This window comes from Rattus norvegicus, chromosome 4 (assembly GCF_021556685.1).
Source record: "Rattus norvegicus strain SHRSP/BbbUtx chromosome 4, alternate assembly SHRSP_T2T, whole genome shotgun sequence".
Lineage (NCBI taxonomy): Eukaryota > Metazoa > Chordata > Mammalia > Rodentia > Muridae > Rattus > Rattus norvegicus.
In genome coordinates this window covers 46,703,507-46,724,871 of record NC_141537.1, presented here as the reverse complement: position 1 = coordinate 46,724,871, position 21,365 = coordinate 46,703,507, and the positions used below count along the sequence as shown (strand labels likewise).

The following is a 21,365-nucleotide window of genomic DNA, read 5'->3' as shown; positions in this document are numbered from 1 at the left end:
TTAAAGAATCAGATATCCCCCAAAGTGCTACTCAATTCTTAGATGGTGGACTTATCATCTTTGAGCCCCTTTTTCGTTTTTGAGAATATAGAGATGAGCTGACTGTAGCTTCTCTGATAGTCAAAGGCCCCAAAGGGTGGGTACATGTGTACATCAAAAGGGGGATTTTGAGGAGGCAAAAAGACATCTCTTTCCAATTGCACTTGTGTATCCAGCTTTCTTTCTGGCAACTGCACTGAAGTTCCTTTGCCTCAGCTTCTGGCCCATGGGTACTCTCTTGCTGGAGAAGAATTCCAAGTTAAAACAGAACTAAGGACTCTAGCAGGGGAAAGGTTGTCAGAAAAATGCAGGGAATTAAAAATTCAGGACAAACCACCCTTGGCAACACAGAGACTTCCAGAGAGTCAGGCATGCAAATCTATGTAGCTACTGCCCATCCATTAAGGAATCAGCATCTGGGCCACGGAGCCAGGTGAAATCAATCTTAGGCTTCCTCTGTCATTATGTAAATGAGGTAGGTAATCAAGCATGACCAGCTACAGTCAACTCACAGTATACAAGATGTTACGTCATTTTATTTTCACTGTATGATTTACCAGAACAATTATTAACACACGGAGTACCATTCAGCTCAAGTGCAGGTAAAGGCAGCGACAAGTATCTTAGGAGAATGACTTCCTCTCACAGTCTGTCCAGACACAGTGCCCTAGGAAGGTTCATAAATAGGAAACATGATGTTCACATTACAGCTTTCTGGGGCATGTATATACAGGTATGGGTGTCTCCCACAGCTCTTTCTGTTCCTGGTGCCATTTTCTGTTCATTCTCTTGACCTCGTAATGGCAGTCAACTCTTTCTGCAGAGCAGATTATGTTTTGCTGTCAGCCATTGACAGTGCTCTGTGAATTGGCACTACTCTTCATAGTTACGAAGCAGTAACATCTGAATTGAAATAAATCTCGACTACAGTTCCTTATGTGTTCTGATATGTTCTACCACCATCAAAGACCTGTTGATTGCCATCGTTTTCCTGCAACAACAGCCAAATTCAACTATTGGGTTTCAGCAGAGCACACCCATGTCATAGCTTGCTCTATTAACCCTTGGCTCCAAGTCCCGGTGACGGACGTAATGAGGGTGGGGTGTACTGGCAATCAGTACACTTCCTTATCATAACTTACAGCCATTAAAAAAAAAAACAGGCTGCTGCCGAACCCAGTCTCACATACCTCCCATACTTCTGCGGCCTAACAAAAATTTTCATACATCATTAAAAAATAAACATTTCTATAAAAATATAATACTTTCAATGTTTACACGGACAAAACCAGCTACAGCAACCTAAGCCACATGCACTATACAGTAGTAAGCACAAAATTCCACAGAGCAGAACACATCCAAAGCCCTGTCCAGAGTAACTATTCATCCAAGATTTTCAATTGGCCTTTTGTCTGTTTCTAAAATATGCTTTTGTTTAACCTAAAATATGCCCTAATGCAAAAAAAAAATGAGACTTCCCCAAAAGTGTTGGATCCAATTGTTTTAGGTGAGAAGGCTCCTCCTGAAAAACAGTATATATTTCTTGTCCATTGACCCTTTCTTTGTTCTACACATAAGCAGTGACTGGGAATAGTGAACCCTTCATTCAGTCTTATTGGCCTTTAAAAACATACTGAGTTGCCTCTAAAAAGATTTACCACCACAAGTTACTCATTCTCAAAGTTGCCATTAAAAAACAGATAAAAAATTTTAATGTTCACATTCATTAGATCAGAACAAAATCCTCCTCAAAGAGTTGAATGTTTGTTCGCTAAGACAGACACTGTAACCCATGCTGGCCTGTAAATCATTATGTAGCCAAGGTTGGTTTCAAACTTGTGGAAGTCTGCCTCCCTCAGCTTCCCAAATGCTGGGATTATAGGTGTGAGCCAACACTCCTTGCTAAACAGCTGAGTTTTAAATGACAAATATTTTACTGTAACAAAGTTATTTCTTGAAAAAAATCTCCCTATTGTCATCTATGTACAATACATAACTCCCTGATAATTTATAAACACACCTCATGTCATGCTATTTTGAAAATAAGTGCATTGTCTGTGGCTATTCCTCCAACCAAAGGAATGTGTATATAAATGTTTAAACGGGAATGTTTGCCTGATGGGTAGACAATATCAGAAATGGAAAATGTTCATGACCACAACACAACAAAAATATTTTTAAAATACTGGAATTCCAACAAGCAGCCTGCTGGGACCACCACATTTAACTTGAGCGAGGCCATCTCTTCTGCGTTTTCTATGAGAAATCTTCAAAGTTCAATGTATCTGTATCCATATATATATACAAAAAAAAACCTGATTTTTAAAACCTTCAAGCCAGAACTGAGATTTAGAACTCCACTGAGATAGGAGTGCTGTCATAGCTGCAGGCAGCCGTTGGTCCCCAGCCTGTGGGGAGCACGCTTCTGTTTCCAATGCACTGTCAGATGAGAAATCCCTTAGAATCCAGGAATTTGAAACAGGAAGTCAGTGTCTCATTGTGCTGCAGTTATGGCCAAAGCAAACAAAAACAAGAAAAACAAAACAACAACAACAACAACAACAAGAAATGTTGGGTGACCTTCCAAAGGCCAGGCAGTGAGAACTGTTGAAGAAGGTATAGACTGGTCTAGGCCAGTACTGTTTCTTAGAAGGGGGCTGGCGGGCCTCTTATCCGTCATGTGTTCGCTTCGCCGTCAATGTTGTCTTGGGATGGCAACAGAGAAGGATATGGAGCAACACATTTTACATTCACATAAGTAGCGTTCACATGGACATAGTGCTCGCCAATGAAAGTGGAGAAGATTGAGGATATCCTGGAGACCAGTTCAGAAAACGATGGGCGCATTTCTGCTTTGGGGTGCCAGCATTTTAGCATCACTTCATACCTGTTTCAGAAAGAAATTCTGTGAGAGACACAATGGCAAGTACTTATGTACAAGTCATAAGCTTCAGCCATACACAAGACCCTACCAGACAGTCTACTTACAAGGCGTCTGGACAGTACTCTGGTTGCAAGAGTCTTCTGCCTTGCAACAGGTATATAGTGATATCAAATGTGTTCACGTCAGGATAAGGAGGGGCTCCTCTCGTCATGAGCTCCCAGAGAAGCACACCGAAGGACCACTAATAAAACAAGAGAGAGGAGAAGTCAGGTGAGCAAAGTGTTAACCGCACTACTATGAAGGGAAAATCAGTAGCTCTCTGCAATTAATCCTTGCTTGACATACTTAGCACAGTTTCTATTGAGGGGGAAAATTTCTCTAAAGAGAACTAGTAAGCTATACATTTCATGGCCTGTTTAAACCAGAATGAGATAAGGCTTAGATTACAAGAATTATAGTTTTCAAAAAGAATGTGTGAAGTCTACAGGATGTTTAAGATTTAATAAGTGGTTAGTGGAGTTCTTTCTTGAAGGGCCAAATTACCAACATGTTCCTATCTTCCCCTTCAATAGCTTTGCCACAACTTTAGATTTTTATAGATAAAAGTGACCTCCAAGAATTAAAAAAAAAACGAATTAAGAAAATTCCTGTTTATATATGTTTGCGTGTCTGTGTGAGTATATTCGCGCCATGTGGATAAAGATGCCCACAGAACTGACATGGGTTGTTGTGGGCTGCCCAATATGGGTGTTGTGAACAGAACGTAGGTCCTCTGTGAGAGCAATCAGTACTCTTAACTGCTGAGCCATCTCCAGTTTTATGGATCCAAGTCGTCTCCTGGCCTCTGCAGGCACAGGCACACATGCAGGCACAGGTATACATGCAGTGCACAGGTATACATGCAGTGCACAAGCACACATGCAGGCAAAACATCAAAATACAAACATTTAAAGAGACAGGAACTGGAAGCACATCTAGGGATGGAGAGCTTGCTATGAAAGCATAAGGACCAGAGTTCTTATTACTAGCCCTAAAAAGGGAGGAGCAGGCTTAGCAGTCTGTCTGTAATCTCAGACTTTGAGAGGTAGACACAGGGGATCCCTAGGGCAAGTTAGCTAAACAGAGAACTCAGGCTCAGGAGACCTTGCTTCAGTAAACACAATGGAGAGAGACTGAGGAAAACATAAGTATCAACAACCTCTGACCTCCACAAACACACTGTCATGTGCATATGAGCTTACACACACACCCACACCCACACCCACACGAATGCATGTACAGAGAGGCATACACGTCAAACAAACGTGAACATGCAAAAAGGGGGAGAAATGTAAACATATCTAAATGTTCATGTTAAAGTTCCAAATCAGTGTAAGTAAAAAAAAAAAAAAAAAAACCTGTATTAAATGCATAACTAATCCAATTGTTAGGCAACAGTTTTCTATTGAAAACTAATTTTAATAAATCTAATTTTAATAAAACTAATTTTAATAAATTTTAATAAAGTGCCAGATTAATGTGGAACAGCTGCGTCAGTATTTTACTGGGAGACCAGAGAGGCATAGAGGGGCTAAGGGTTGCTCAAATCCCCTGATGTATCTGACTTCACACTGGCATACACATTTAAAGAGTTCTTGACCCTCGGGTCTGGCTGTGTCGATTGGACTTCACAGATATGCATTCTCTTGATTTAAAGCTCCCTACTCAAAATAGCACAGGTCATGCATATCATTCCTCCCACCCCACCCCCACGGGACATGCGAAAACCTTGACAAGTCAGCACATGCAAGTCACCCTATGCAGAGGACTCAGAACAATAGATTCTGGTAGGCAGCATTTCTAGGTCATTTCCATACAAAAGAGCCTATGGGAAGGTCGAGAGGCCGGTGTGTGTGTGTGTGTGTGTGTGTGTGTGTGTGTGTGTGTGTGTGTAGGAAACAGAATCTATACCAAAAGGAAGTTAGAATCAAATATAGCTCAGAATATTTAGCAAAAAGAGAAATATATGTTTCTGAATCCTGAGACAGAAGAAAACAATGGAGCTCTGGGGTCAGCTCTCTAGTTGTCAGAGTGGCCGAAGCAATCATATCAATGGCTCTTTCCTTTGCCCACCTCTCCCTTTTTCAAATGATTTATTTGTGGTGTGTGTGTGTGTGTGCGTGTGTGTGTGTGTGTGTGCGCGCGCGCGCGCGCCATGGCGAGTATGTACAAGTCAGAGAAGAATTCCCAGAATTCAGTTCTCTCCTACCACCTTGTGGGGTCACGATGGGGAACAGACTGGTCATCAGGCCTGTGTGCAAGCACCTCTACCCACCAAAGCACTGTGCCAGCCCTCAAGGCTCTCCTGCCCTCTTAGGAATGGGGGTACTGTCTCACTCTGGAGTCTACTTGGGCTTGAGTCGGCAGCAACCGTCCCACCTCTGCCTCCTGAGAGTTGTGCTATGAATATGAGTCACCGTGTCTGACTCGAGAGCCATCAAGATCACTGAATACTCTGATCGAAGTAGGAGACACAAATCCCCTCCCGGGAGGGAGTGAGCTGGGTAGTCTCGCTCTCAACTCAGTCTCTTATTAAAGTTTCCATGTAACTCTCACTCTGGAAACGTACGGTGTAAAGGCTTAAGCTCTAGAACGTGAGTTAAAATTTAAGTCCATTGAACAAGTGTCGATTGACCTTTGATCCTGTACAAGTCGGTTACTGTCCAAGTTACCAGATAGGTCCCGGGGCTGATTAAACAGTGTTAACAGTGTTGGGCAATAAGAACAGGACTGTAATAGAGACGGACGATAGAGAAGCAGCACAGCTGTGGTGAGAAGTCAGAAAGATTACGGGAGGAGGGAAGGGAAAACAGATCTTGAGGAACAGGAAAAACTGACTCAAGACTTCATGGCATCTGACTTCTGGATGGAGTGGTGCAGCAGCAAGAGTAGGCACACGAAGCTAGGTATGGTGGCATATATCTCTAATTATCGGCCTGGGAAACTGAGGCAGGAGGATAATGAGTTTGAGGCCAGACTGAAGTGTTAGAGACCCTGTCTTAAGCCCTTATCTTCGTCCAAAAGGAAGATATTTCTAGTACTGGAGAAGTCACACTTCTAACCTGTGGAGTGGGTGATGGGGAGACATGGTCACAACAACACTGTGTGTGTGGGGGGGTTTCAAAGGTTGAAAATGGGCCAGGCTGAAAGTGGCGAGATATGGTTGCTGGGTGCCTGGAGACTGTGACCACAAAAGTGCTTAAGGCAAAAGGAGACGCTAGCAGTGACGTGGCTGAGTTGGTAGAGTGCTTTCCTAGCATGCACGGAGCCCTAGGTTCCTGTCCCAGTATATTTAAAACCAGGAATGGTAGAGTCTGCCTATCATTCTAGCACCTAGGAGACAGAAGCAAGAGTATCAGAAGTCCAAGAACTTCCTCACACACACCATAAGTCTGGGACCAGTCTGGGGTACATGACTAAGACTCTGCCCAAAATTAAAAAAAAATGGAGAAGTTGGTTCACAAACCCTCAGATGGAGGATTCTGAATAAGAACAGGGAAGGGAGCTTCAGTAGGAGAAACATGTAAGCCTGTGGATCTTTCCCCCAAGCCTGATACCAGAAGGCTGTCCGCCACACAGTGCAGTATGTGTGGGCATCACTTCCTACCCAACTTGTTTATTTAATCCTTAGAATGCTTTAACCACGAGCATACCCTTGAAGTGTGAATAACTTTGTAGGTGTTGTAAGGACAAGGAAGCCAGAGTTGTAAGAGGCTGATCAGATCCAGGGTCTGCAGTGGAGAAGGAGCAGAATGGAGAAAAAGGACTCTCAAATATCATACACCTTAGGCAATGACATCAGACAGGAGATGGAGGGACACAGCTTCCAGAAAGCACTGTCCTAGACTATAACAAAAACACTCGTCTGATGGCACACCTGTATCCAGAATACACAAATGACTTGAACAACTCAAACAGAAATGGAGGTAAGGTGTGATTAGACAGCTCATCAAAAAAGATAACAAGGATGAAACCGGGCACATGGTGTGCTCAACATTGAGTAGTCGTTAGAGAAATGTACATTAAGAAGAAAATACAGCTTTATTAGATTGGTTTAAACTTCCCAAATCTGACAAAGCCAACTGTGTTTGAGGATGCTGGATGACAAGAACTCACAGGGATCACCGGTGGGGAGAGAAAATGATACAGCCATTCTGTAAAACATTTGGCACTTTCTCAAACATTAGAACGTGCAGGAGTGTGGCACCTATCTAAAATGAAACGAAAACATATTCACACAAACATGTCTATTAGGCAGGTGTCTTGGCAATTGTAATTATGTGTAGGTAACTTCCTACCAATAGACTCCTTCAGCTGCTCAAGGAGGAGACAGAAGGCTGTAAAGAAACCTTCTTGGTTAAGAAAATCAAGTGGCCCAGTGTCTAGAAAGGGGGATTTCAAGGAAGAGTTGGGTCCTGTGAATGGTGGACGATACCTTCTGGGAAAAGATTCAGAATGGGGGACAAAGAAAAGCCATCTGGATTGAACAAGCAAGAACACAAACTTTGGTGAAGAGCTTGTGCTAAGTGAGAGCCACTGGACGGGGCTGTCTGGGCATGAGTAACTCCATGGGAAGTGATCCCTATTGGATTTGAATGCACCCAAGAGTAGTTGGTGTGGCCAAACTGCACCTGGGCATTGGCTAAAAAGAGAACCTAATCAAATGCAGGCAAGTTTTTGCTCGTAGGATTCGAGATGCTTTCAATTTACTACACGCTCTTGGAAGCGTTCCATGTCAACGTTCAAAAGACTATGCTGCCTTTGAAATGAAACTCCATACAAATTATTCCATGCAATTAGTGACTGTCGGTCAACGTAGCATTGTGTGTGGCTTACCCTTCAGAGCACAGTGTCTTTTAGTGAGAGGGAGAGAGGAAGTGCACTGACATCTGCAGTTTCCCTTAAGTGTTTGTCTTAGTTTTCGTGGCTCTTGGGGTAGGCCTTTTCTTGCTGATGTCTACAGTTATAGAATTACATGCATATCACTATATAATCAATGATGCGGAAAAATTCAACTAGGTCATAGGTGCCACTGCGTCCCGGTCTTAGCCCACTCACAACACCCTAGAAAGTTCCCTCAGGCCCATTTGTAATCGGTCCCTAGTCCTATTCTTAGCACCTGGCAACCACTGATCTGTTCTGGTTATAGTTCTACCGCTTTCTAGAAATTTCTCACAAACGGAATCATTGAACATTTCATCATTTAAGTCTGCTTCCTTTCACTTGACATAATTTCGGGAGTTTTATCTGCACTGCAGCATATGTCAGTCATTCTTGTATACTGCCAAATGGTTTTGCATTCAAGGGCCCACCTCTCTCTCTCTCTCTCTCTCTCTCTCTCTCTCTCTCTCTCTCTCTCTCTCTCTCTCTCTCTGTGTGTGTGTGTGTGTGTGTGTGTGTAAGGCCAGGGATCAAGGTCTACTTTGGGTATCTACCCACCTTATTTATATTTTGGATGTATGAGTATTTTGCCTGCACATATGTGTATCATGTGCTTGGTGGACACAGATGCCAGGAGAACGTGCTGAGTCCCCTGAAACTCGATTTGTAGAAGGGTGTTAGCTGCTACAAAATGCTAGCAGGGCAGGAAATGCAGTTACCTGGCTGAGCCATCGCTCTAAGCCCCGTCACCTTTACTCTTTGGAAACGGGGATTCTCACTGAGCCTGGAGCACACCAATTTGAGTAGATGAGCCGGATATCAAGCCCCAGGCACGTTCCCCTGTCTTAGGCACCCCAGGGCTGGAGCCACAGATGCCTCGCCCAGCTTTGGGTGCTAGGGACACCCTCAGTGCTCATGCCTGCACAGCCAGTACTGTACTGACTGAGGCATCTCCACAGATCTAGGTGCATCATATTTCACTTATCCATCCTCAGGTTGATGAATATTAGGACTGTTCCTGATTTGGGACAATTATGAATAATACTACCGCCATCATTTACATGTAAATCTTTGTGTGAGCATGCTTTTCTCTTCATTATTAGCTAACGAGTCGCACATGTGTTTGGTGTAATGCTGATTCAGGTCCTTTGTCTACTTTTGCTGTTGAGTAGTTAACCCTCCTCCCCTCCTGTAAGCACACAGGTGGTCAAGTCTGAATGTGAGGATCAGTAAGCTCTCATCTTAGGCACTGACCTGCCACCTTGGTTACAGTGTCCCTCTCTAACACGCATTTTTCTATACTTCTTCACTTCTTGTTTAGACAAACTTTCACTGTCAAAATCTCAGGCATTAGGCTCTACTTTGTGAGCTCGCGCTCCCTCTCTCTCTCTCTCCCTCCCTCCCTTTCTCCTTCCTCCTTTCTTCCTTCCTTCCTTTAACGGATCTCATAGCCCTAGAAGTCTCTTTACACTACCATGGCTTGCGATTTACTCTTGAAAACCAATGGATTAGTCACCTGGAATAAACGCCAGTATCTCTTCCTCCTCCTCCTCACAGGATCAGAAACTAGATGTGCACTGCTTCTTTGGTTTATCCATAGAGCCCACTCCTCTCTGACTGACAAGGGAGGGAGCTAACTTCTTTCTACCACCCTCAGTCTGTATCCCTTGTCATCTCTGCAGCTGCCGACCTCCCCTTTAGAAGGTCACAGCCTCCCTCCAGGAACATTTCCAGGATGACCTGGGTACAGGCAGCACAGATCTGTGGTTGTATCCTTAAGGGTAAAACACCAGATGCTTTTCTACCTAGACATTTCCCTTTTCCTGACTTGTGGCATGTGAGTAAAACAGCCTACTCGGAGTTTCACGCAGCACTCACGTTCTGAGCATGCTCTGTGAAGTCCTAAGAGGCCAAGGCCAAGGCTTCTGGAATAGTGAGCAGTGGACTTGCTGCTGTTCCCCTCACCCACATCGCTTGTTACATGTTTCTCTTCCGCTGACTTCCATGTAGGCTCTCCTGCCTCTTCAGCCTCTCTGCCTCCCCGCTCTCCTTACTGTGTAGATTCTTTGAAATGATTTCCTCTGGACTCTCATAAAAATATTACTAGTTTAGATTTCTGTGTGTGCCGCTGTTAGGAGATGGGGTCTTTAAGAGATTACCGGGACCTGGGCATATAGCCCAGTTCGGTGCTTCAGACTACAGGTATTTTTGAATAGACAAGAGAATTTCTGAATATAGTTTGGTACCCACTGGACAGTTGACTCCAGTTTTACACCTGTGATTGAAGATACCCTGCAGTTAGTGGTTTGGAATCTCTTAAAAGAACATGTTACCCTGCAACTATGGGAGAGAAAGTACAGAATGAGAGATTTAGAAAGGATGGGTACATTACCACGTCTGACTTGGTGGTGAACTTTTGCGTCTGCAGACTCTCTAAAGCCATCCACTTCACCGGTAGTTTCGCACCCGTTTTGTTGTGGACGCTATAATACTCTTTGTCGTACATGTCTCTGGCAAGACCGAAATCAGCAACCTTGACAGTGAATTTTTCATCCAACCTACAGGAGAAAAAAAATATTACTGACTGAAGTAGAATAATTTACAACAGTGCTGAATGTCTGTATATTTTCAAAAGTGGCGTCGGTATTAGTGATCCATAATTTCCTCTGGCCTATTGACTAATGCTAAATTACAGTGGGATTCCTGAATAAAAATGCCTGACATTTACATTACAAATTCCACTGGCTGAAGGAGCTGTGATGAATGGCATGGCATTTGCTATGGTGTGGGTTTGCAGAAAAGGTAAAGGTGGATTCTACCCAGCTTTTCTTGGTGGCAAAATAAACAGGGCACCAGACCTATGCCCTGCCTGACCTGTATCAGCAGTCTTCGCTTGCTACCTTACTTCCTCTATGTTTCATGGGATGAAGACCATATGGGTGCTATCTTACTATTTTTTGCTCTAAAATGGGCCAGCCAGCACATAAAACTCAGTGAGGTAGTGAGATTGAAGGTAAAGCACTCAAGAAAACTGTCATGTTTTTTAAAAAAAGCAACAACACAACATCCATGGGCAAACACTTTGTGTGAACCAAGACCGTGTATCTCTATCCCTTGTTTAACGTGCTTTTATGATATTGCCCCGAGCAAAACCTAGGTAGAGCATGAATAGCATAGGTCTTTGATTCACACATACTGCGAGCCATGAATCAGTGCTCTGCAAGGGAAAGCCGGGATTCAATTATAAACTGTTGACTGTTGTTGTTACATAGCTGGGCAGCCAGACACAAATAAAAGTTCTTTGTATATCCATTCCCGAAGACCATTTTTGGTAGCGCTTCTGCAGGCTGCTTTCAAAGCTGCTGTTACACTGCGCTGGTATTCTCGCTACCAGCTTTCCTTTTTCACTGTCAAATGCTGGAGATCAAATTCTCTCTCCCAATCACTAATTCGGTGTGAAACCACAACACTGGAGACTGTTGGTGGGAAGGACCAAGGAACTGGAGTACAGAGCAGCTGTTTGAGGTCCCCCGTGGAGCAACCTTTTAAACGCTTTGTTTGATAAAACTAAAAGCCCCACCTACACCCCAGGGGCTTACAGATTCACTCAAAATAGTCAAGGAAATACAGATTTTTTCCCCCTAAATGTCCTCACTAGCACAGTAGTGAGGAAACGCTTCACTTGCACCTCAGGAATGGAGGCATTCTCATACTTACATGCAGTTTCTTGCAGCTAAGTCTCTGTGGACAAACTTTTTGCTGGCAAGATATTTCATGCCCTTGGCTACTTGAAGACCGAATCCTATAAGATCTTTCACAGTTGGGTTCTGCAATCAAAGAGAGTCGAAAAGGATAAACTAAGCACTCAGTGTTCTAACAGTGAGCTCAGAACGCTGCCATGTTTATATGACCTATCTTGTCTCAAATAATAACTCATGCCCCACGGAGAACCACAACTATTTGTTAAGTAGTACTGTATACAAAGTACTGGACTACATATTTTCTATAAATTTTGGTTGTTTTGTACACACTTCTGCTGGGGGGGGGGGGTATGTTACAGGCTCTGTTTTCCAGATGGCGAAACTCGGACGCTTTGAAATGCAGGTTTTATTATTCCATGTGTCTGATGAGACGGAATTGATCAGGAGATAGTTCTTGTTGAAAAGACAGTTTGCTTCTTACAGTTTCCAAATACAAAGCGGTATGGCACACCACACACGCAGGGCTGTGTTGGAAAGTATCCGAGATAGTCAGGAGGCACTTTATTGTAGTTTCCTTTCCTTTCGAAGGTGCAGGACAAAGGCAGCCTTGGCTCTTTTAAATACTCCCAGCAGGGCTGTTCTAGGGGGTCTCATGCCTGGTCCTAGTGTGATTAGGATGGGTACACAGTAGGTTAGAGTATGAGAGCCAGATGTAGAGGTAGCTGAGGCATGGGTTGGTTTGCACATGAAAGATACACTCTAAAGGCAGCAATGATCTAGACGTCAAAGCATCGGGAACTTGGTGAATGTAGGCTGATCACAGAAATAAGCCAAACCACTCCTGAGGACAAGTGATATTCACTGAAGTCTGTTGGAAGCTCACCGTAACTAATGTACCAGCTCGCCCATCATCCAGCCATCCTGGACCAACACAGAGAACAGTGCATGCTGTTCTCTACAAGTGCCACCCCCAAGACTGCACAGGCAGAGGAAAGGCTTTAGTGACTGTAAGACTGGACTCTGAAGTTACAGATCTCACTGTGGCTGACAGCCCTGAGAAGGGTCTTACTGTCCAGAACGGGCTGTCTCTCCTTCAGCAGCTACCATGGAGCTTCTGAACAAAATATTCCAGTGAGAACATAGACAGAAGGGCTGCAGATCCTGCTAGTAAACCTAGCCTATGAACAGGCTACATCTTGTGGATTAGCCATTCCCTTAGGACATACATAACCACTCTGTAGGTTTTAAGAGGCCAGCTTCTATTCTGTAACGGACAGTAGAACATCTCTCCCATGATTTAATCCTGGGAGGACAGTGACATATCTACACTGACTGACTCATCAGAGAGATGACAAGAGTTGAAGGAAGACCTTTGCAACATTAATTCGAATTATCTGCAACATTTCCACACCCGGAGGGTGTTTTATTCTTTTGGCTGAACAGAAACTATTTCCTTAATGTCCTAGAGCTTACTTAGCGTCATGTTTACACAGTCATTTTTGATGGAGACTCCCGTGGGGACCTGCGCAGCAGTAGCCAAGCCTGAGGCCATCCAAACAGTTTAGTTCTGGGAGCTCCTCATTCCGTTCTCCTCAGCCCTGGTCTGGCCAAAGTTCACTCTACTATTATGTCCTGGTTTAAGTGTCGTAAAGAAAACCCGCACCCAGAAGAGGCGTGGTCCTCTTCTGTAACCATGAGCTCATCCATTGGACTAGCATTTATTAAGAGCCTATGTGCTGAGCACTGGACCCACTGGAGTAAACAATATAGGCGAAGTCCCTACCCTGTAAGCTCGTGTGTATGTGAACATACATATATATGGTTTCTGTTTATTGTCTAGTACAACAATATTTGGTATCATATAGAGTAAGACATGCATATATACTTTATTGAGGATGGATGAAACATATCACAATACATTGTAACCCAAATTTTCTAAAACGTTATTTCAACACATGATCATCACCAGGAATTGTTAAAGGTCTATTCCTCTTCTTCTAAGACAGCCTCTGCCTATGGATGTTACAGAGAAGAAAGCATCATATCTCAGCTGGTTGGGCATTGGGCTAGATTGACAAGGAGCTTTTTCTAAGACCCCAATGCTTGTGTTGGAGCTGGAAAGATGGTTCAGGGGGTGAATGCTTGCTGTGTAAGCATGAGAACCTGAATGCAGATCCATGGAAAAGCCAAGCGTGATAACACGTCTCTAACTCCAGAGAGGGGGTTGGCACAGGCAGATCTTAGGGCCTCACTAGCTGGCTAATTTAGGCAAAATGTCGAACTCCAGTTTCGGTGAGAGACCTTGTCTTAAAAGCTAAGGCAGAGAAAGAAGTGAGGAAGACATCTGGTGCCAGCCTTTGACCTGCACAAGTACTCTGATAGGTGTCTGTGCAGAATCCCAATACACCCAAGGAGCAAGAGAGCAAGCAAACAGGCTGGAAAGATGACTCCATCATTAAGGGCATCTGCTACTCTTGCAGAGGACCTGGGCTTGTTTCTCTGCATACACGTGGTAGCTCATAACTCTATCTGATTTACTGAGAATTTGCGAGTCCATAAGCTTAGTAAAGTACTTACATGAGTCTCATTTCGAATGAAATTGCGAAGATCTCCGTGCTTCATATAGGGCAGAACCACCAGAGGGGACCCTTCACTCCGCAGGCAGATTCCCAAGAGTGAGAGAACATTGGGGTGGCTGAAATCTTTCATGATGATTCCCTCAGTCAGAAACTGGGAGACTTCTTCTATATCTGTGATTCCTGAAAAATTCAGTGTTGAGACTTTAGCCTCATCGGAGGACAATGACTACTTCTTCAAATTTAGAGAGCAAGAGCGAAAAAATGTTCAAACCAGCAGGTGTCGCTTGTCCGGATGCTTCAACCTTAGGGTGTTCTTTCTACAACATGCCTGAGTGAATGGCGTCTGGGCCAGAAAGTTTGTTTGTTTGTCTGTTTTGTCTGTTTTTTCACTTTCCTTAGCTATCTTGAGGGTCATCTGAGAATCCTACAACTAAGAACTGATTAACAACAGAGAAGTATGAGGTCTTTTTTAAAACATTTTTATTTATTATTACTGGGAGTGTGTGTGTGTGTGTGTGTGTGTGTGTGTGTGTGTGTGTGCATATGTGGGGCTTGGGGTGGGGAGCAGATGATTGTGAGCCACCCATGGTGGCTGCTGTGAACAAAGCCCGAGTCCTCTGGAAGAGTAGCACGTCCTCTTAACTGCTGAGCCATTTCTCTAGCCATCTTTTAAAAATGAGCTTTGTAAGACATGGGGGTCTTCAGAAATGGAAATTTAAGTATTCAGGAGAATTATTCCTTTCACACTTGGGGTTGAGGAAGATGGACAGCTGTGAAAATCATGACTAGATCAAAAGTCTGTGATCGAATGACTGGAAACCACTGAAGGGAACCCAGCAAAGCTGTTGGGCCACTGTCTCTCTCTCTGGGACAGCGTTCCTTCTTCCTGGGTGTAAATAGGACCTCTTCTAGAATAAGGGTCTTATGAGTGGCCAGAGAATGGAAAATCTTGGGGCCATGCAGCTCAAAGGACACGGAGGAAGAGGATGATGCTCAGAGAAATATTTCAAGGGATTATGCCTGGCTTTTGGGAAGAGGGGTTCTAGTTTCTATGATCTGCCTTGATGGGGAGAATTTCTAATTTTTAAGACCTACTTCTATTTTCAGAAATAAAGGAGACCTGGGGTCAGAGAGGCAGGGGATTGTCAGAGGAGGCTTGTCAGATGTCTTTTAGTTCAAAGAACTCAGCAAACCAGAGCCCCATAGTGTAGGATATTGTTTCCTCAGCCTCGATGGTGTTATCCTGTGCAGTGTCATCAAGTCACCACTGACAACCTCACTTGTAAAATGGAGTTCAGGAAAGAACTGGTCCATGCAGAAGCATAGACTGCCTTATACGGACTCAAACCAACTAAGTGGGATACATGTGCACAAACACGAGGTGTATTCACATGTGGTGTATTCACGTGAGTGTGTGTGTGCATGCGTGCGTGTGCGTGTGTGTGTGTGTGTGTGTGTGTGTGTGTGTGTGTGTATACAAGGACCAAGAATGACATTCATTGTCTCTTTGCACCATTCCTCTGAGACAGGTTCTCTCACTGAATTTGGATCAAGGCTGCTGGCCAGCAAGCTCCAGTAATCCTGTTTCCAATCCCCACAGGTGTTTTTTTTTTTTTTTTTTTTTTTATGTGAGTGCAGGGATCTGGGCGGTGGTCTTTATGCTTATCGCTGTCACTCAATGAGCCATCTCTCCAAACCCAGAATAGTTAGTTGTTCATGTAGTTCTTCCTGATTATTTCTAGAAAGACACACTGAGGGCATGATAGCACACCAATGAGGAGTTGACAGCATTAACGTAAGTTTCACGAGGATCTCTTTGGTGTTCCTAAGGATGCTGGCAGCCTTTTAGAAATATAATGCTGTCTATGGAAAGATGATGGAGGCCAATGTGGACTGACAACAGTAACCTCATGACAAGGACCGAAAAATGTCTTGGGGTTAGGACTGTTCTGAGTAAAAATGGCACCATTGCCAATTGGCATCAGGCCAATTTATTGATCGGTATAGTTAATCTACCACACGTTGCTACTGGACTCCACGCAGACTGTGCCTTGAATTATTTTGTAGTGAGGTATCCAACAAAATGAACCGTATAGAGCAATGTCATCATGGAGATTAGGTTGACGTTTGAAAGAGCTGAAGTAGCTCTGGTGTCAGAGTGCCTTGGTGTGTATAATTTAAAGCCTATTAGTTCTAATATAAATCTATATCATAATAGTCGGCTACCACTTTTTTCAGGTGGCTTCAAATTATAAAGTAGAAAATTACAAAGTAGGAAAGCAAATATGTGACAAAGGCGGAACCGGGAATCCCTTCACGTGTAGAGTACGCTGGCTGCTACAGGGTGTCATATTTGTCCACGATCATGCCCCTGCATCAGGAAAGACTAAGTTTATGTTTATAAGCATACCTTGCTCTTTAAAGAGACTGTGCACTTGATCTTAAGAATTTTCTACGTAACAGCTAAATTTTTAAGAAATATTGCATTAAAAGGGGGCACGTGGTGTTTCCCTAGGACATTTATTTCCGTGGCATACCTCATTCTCTAAATGTGGGTAAATGAGGGATTACCATATTTAATGATTTGTCATTTTTCTGCCAGCACTTTCCTCCTCTGCTTGTATTATTCCAGTTATTAGCCTTTTCTTCTAAAATGAAAGTGCTGGTTCAGAAGAACAATTATAGTCGTGTCTCTGGGCAAAACGAGCCATTACTATGGTATGTGCCAATGCTTCCAATAGTTTCCATAAGTGTCATCTGCAAAAGAAATATTATAAGTCTAACATGGCTAAAAATGGTACTCGGTTCATCGAAGAGACTCACCGCACCTTCCTCCTTACTTATTAGTTCTCCATGAGGTAATTTCAGAGGGGCTATCTCAGTAAGTGTTTAGACTAAACACATTCTCAGGATTAATTCCACAATTTCAGTAGCAGATGATTTTTTTCCCCACAAGGGAAAGTGCAAACCGACACTTCATTATTTGCAAACCACCAATGTACTTTCCGCTACTAAATGCAACTTACTATTCAAGGATTTCACAGCACAGTGAATTTTCTTTCCGTCACTGTCCAACAAAGTCCCATGATAGACACAGCCAAAATGCCCTATTGGAAAAGAGAACTGGCTAGAGTTATGTGACACTGGCTTAGGCAGCAACTCTTTATCAAGCCTTTTTTCCCCCCTGTGAGATAAAAGGTTACATTGCTTATGACACTTTGATTAATGGTGCCACACTGTACGGTACAAGTGTTAGATTTAAATACAGATGCAATACATTTCTCTCCATGCTATAAGCAATGTGATTATTTAATATGTGGTGAAAATTGTAGGTACTATGGCTTCTTTTAAAGATTAATTTTTTTGTTGTTGTTGTTGAAGCACTTTATTCAGAGGCTTGGGGGAAAGGTTGTAGAAGCCCACGCTGTCTGCTGTCCTGTGCAGGGCAGACCTTAAACATATCCCCGTGGCTAAGAGGAGGATTAATTTATTAAAACATCAAGTCATTGGGGGTGTCCCTGGGCATGATGATAGATAACTTCTTCATGAAAGAGTTATTATTTTTAAGGATAAAATACTACTTAAGAAAACATGTAGATAATTTTATCCCATTGAATAAGTATAAAATGAGCCCTTTATAGTCTAGTAACTGATAATAAATAAGGTATTGTGGAGTAAGGATTTCCCCTGTTAGTCACTGGTTAATATGTAAGCCACGTTGGCAGGAGTCAAAAGACAATCTGCCCAGATGAGGCAGATTCGCTATGACTCACTTCATGCATTTCCCTCTGACTTTACCCACTCACTTCCCTAACGGTGGCCTTTCACCAGTGGCAGTAATTTCTCTCAGAGGTGCCAAATGCCCGAGAGCTGTGTAAGTCATTCAATTAATTCATGGAGTCCGGCTGTCCTGAGGGCTTAGTGTATGAGGGATGGGGCTACCCTCTGTGACACAAACACAATGAAACCCAGGCTCTTGAGTGCTCACAATTTTCCGTGGGTAAAACATATAAACAAACAGTAGTTAATATTGATACAGCTTCTTAATGACTGTGACTTTGGAGAAATAATCACCATCATGTTAACACCTTTCATGATTAAAAAAAAAAAGTCCTGATTTTGCAACAGGCAGAGTATTGCCTTATAGACAATTCCACGAGGCTATTCCCAGGAACCTAGCAACAGCTTACATCATCACCTTCCCCCAGGTATAAGGCTGGTGTATAAGAGGATTGCTCGCACCCCAGCTCTCTCTCTCTCTCTCTCCCCATCTCCTATTCACTCTTTCTCTCTGTTTCTGTCTCTGCCTGTCTCTCTGTCTCTCTCTCCCTTCCCTTTCTTTCTCTGTCCCCACTTGTTCCTGGTGGGCCTTCACCCAATATTAAAACTTCCTTTTACACTAGGTCTGTCATTTGGCATGGTTGTTCGGGGTGACACCTAGGCACAGGCACAGGGAGACAATGACAGCACTGTTTTACAAAACACGGCAGTGAGAATATAATTAGTGAGAGTATACATCCCCACTTGTGCCCTTTTCGGGAAGAAGCAACTTACAAACTCAGCTCTGGATGGTCAGAGGGAGCGGTGTTCACGCATCACCGCTCCATCAGCTTCTCTTGCATCACCCTGGCAGATGCCTCTGGTAGAGCATTTAGCATAAGAACCATTCAGTACTAAGTTAAAAAGGATTTTATAGTGGACTTTATCTCATGGCTTCTGGTTGGCTTCTCTTCCTGACAAATACTTCCTCCAATAGTGTTAACGTTTGCGGTTATCGATGCTCCGACTGGCTTATTGCAAATAGTCATTCTTTGTGTGAAGAAACCGGAGTGCATTGTGGCGATGATATATGTCGCCTCAGATCAGGGGAAGGCTATAAATTCCCTGTATCCTGATGCTGTCCAGCAGGGGACAAGCCGTTATATACTACACTTTGTTACTGCTCTCAGAATAAAGGAAGATCGAAGGGATAAAGGAGTGAAAAAAATGGCATAGTTTTTTTTTCCCAAGAAACTCTAGTTAGTGTGAGAAATATGAGGGAGAAATGGGGTTCTCTCCTGTGTTGGAGAAGACCCGGTTTCCACGCACAGGGCAGTCTCCGTGGATATGCCTTTTCATGTCTGTATTTCTGTGGGACAGAACTCAAACACCTCATTATCAGGCTCTGTCAGGGGCCCTCAGCATTGTCTAAGTTCCTAATCTGCAAAACAGGAGATAAAAGGCTTACTGGAAAACTGTACTTAACAGAGAACTGAGTGGAAACACTTACCTCTTCCTATGACTTCATTGAAATGCACAATCAGGCTACTGGGTCCAATCACTACGTGCTGCACCGCTTGGACCAGCTCTGGATTTAGAGCGCTGAGGTCAATGTGAACAGTGTTTTGTAGTAATGGGCTGGATATATCAGAGTCTCCACTCGTCAGGATGGGGGACAGATCTGTCAGAGGATACTGCACTTGTCTGCAGGCTCCATTCTGAGAGGAGTTGGGAAACTGGTCTGCAAGATAAAGCAAATGGATACAGCGGTGAAATCTTACTCACTGTGGTGTGTCTCTGGGTGGCAAAGGGGATTAATAGTGGATTTAACATTAACGCAATGCTAGCTACTGCATTCACTGAGGTTGGGAACACCCTTTGCAAAGAACGGTTGGAGAAAAATGGTAGTGAATCAGGAAAAGGCACACACACATACGTGTTTTAAGTGAGTAGTGTTAACAATAAACTCCTGTTTGTCCCATTGGTTTCCTTGGGTTTTTAATTTCTCTTCTTACTAATAACAAAAGGCAATGGCTGAAGTTCATTTTAAGACCCAGTCTTCCTCTAAGAATTGGAAGCAGAATAGATCTGCGATGCTTCTAGGTGAAAGCGCTAATTTTCACTAAGGGTGAGGGCCACACTCAGGAATATGCGGGCAGCAATACTGACCCAGGTAAGTTATTAAAAGGAAAAAGGAGGACATGAGATGGGGTGGGGAGGACGGAGTCAGGGAGAAGAGTAAGGGTGAAATTGAGGAGGATACATTGTATGGAATTCCCAAAGGATGAACAAGAGTATTATGTTACCAAGTTAAATAATAGAGGTCAGAAGCAGTGAGCATGGTTTAGCAATTGCCCAGTCCTGCAAATATCCAGTTCAGACATTAAAAAAGTAAAAAAAGATGCCTTATGAGAGGACAACATATTAACGGAAATGATTAGTATTGCGGCAACTCCTGGTCAAGGGATTATGTATAGAAAAATACATACAACCAATACAAGTTGAATATCCCTTTCAAAAATACTTGGCACCAGAGATCGTTCAGACTTTGAATTTTCTCTGAGTTTGAAATACTGTCATGGACTTTACTGGTTGATCATTCATCCCTGATCACACAATCTGAAATTTAAAATTGAAAATATAAAACTTTGAAGCCTGATACTTAGGTATCGTAGTTCTTAAGGGCTGGGGCTATGGTTCAGTGGGCAACAGCACTTAAGCATGAGGACTTGAGTTCAAACATCCCCCTCCCAACCGCTGCCATATACATAAACCAAAAAAGCATTGCAGAGCCAAGACAGTTGGATGCCAAGAGCTTCCAGCAAGCCTGGCACAAAAGGAGAGCATTAGGTTCAGTGACAGAGCCTGTCATAAGGCAACAAGGCCAAGACTGACAGCAAAGACTCCTGACATCTTGCTCTGGGCTTCATATGTAGGTACAAAGACATGCACACACAGGCACACACCCACATGCTCTCTCTCACACACACACGTCACCGAGCTTTCAACTATTTTCTATTTCAACATTTTGGGTTATGGTTGTCAACTTGTACTTATATATCCTTAGAAGTAAATGACACTACATTCTCAGGATTGAGAGTCTCCCACATTGTGGTGGTGGTGGTGGTGGTGGTGGTGGGGGTCACAGAGTGTTATGGCTGCTTAGAGGAGGCGGTTTGGATCTGTGCTAGGACTCCCTACCACTGTTCGCTTCCCACTGGAACCCCACCCCCGACAAAGATGGAGCATTAGAATCACAGCAAGTGGCTAGCAGTGTGTGTGCATGTGTATGCTCAGAGGAGAGTTCTGTGGGGTTGGCGCTCTCCTTCTACCTTTACATGGGTTCCAGGCATCAAGTTTAGCAGGCTTGTCGGCAATTACATCATTCCCCGAGCCCTCTTGCTTTCTCACTTTAAAAATTATTATAATTTATTATTATTATTATTATTATTATTATTGGGGTGTATGTCTCTCTGTCTGTCT

At 43.4% G+C, this 21,365-nt stretch overlaps 1 protein-coding gene across 2 annotated transcripts in view; it reads right to left on the bottom strand.

Moving 5' to 3' along the window:
- Positions 1-547: 547 nt before the first annotated feature.
- The window catches only part of Met (MET proto-oncogene, receptor tyrosine kinase), a 107,424-nt gene continuing 86,606 nt past the window's right edge, over positions 548-21,365 (bottom strand). For both annotated transcript variants that reach the window (NM_031517.3, NM_001433463.1), the window contains 7 exon segments: positions 548-2,926; positions 3,028-3,164; positions 10,236-10,401; positions 11,561-11,670; positions 14,122-14,303; positions 17,150-17,230; positions 19,393-19,623. In NM_031517.3, the coding sequence (NP_113705.2) occupies positions 2,716-2,926; positions 3,028-3,164; positions 10,236-10,401; positions 11,561-11,670; positions 14,122-14,303; positions 17,150-17,230; positions 19,393-19,623 (1,118 nt within the window). In that variant the 3' untranslated portion in view covers positions 548-2,715.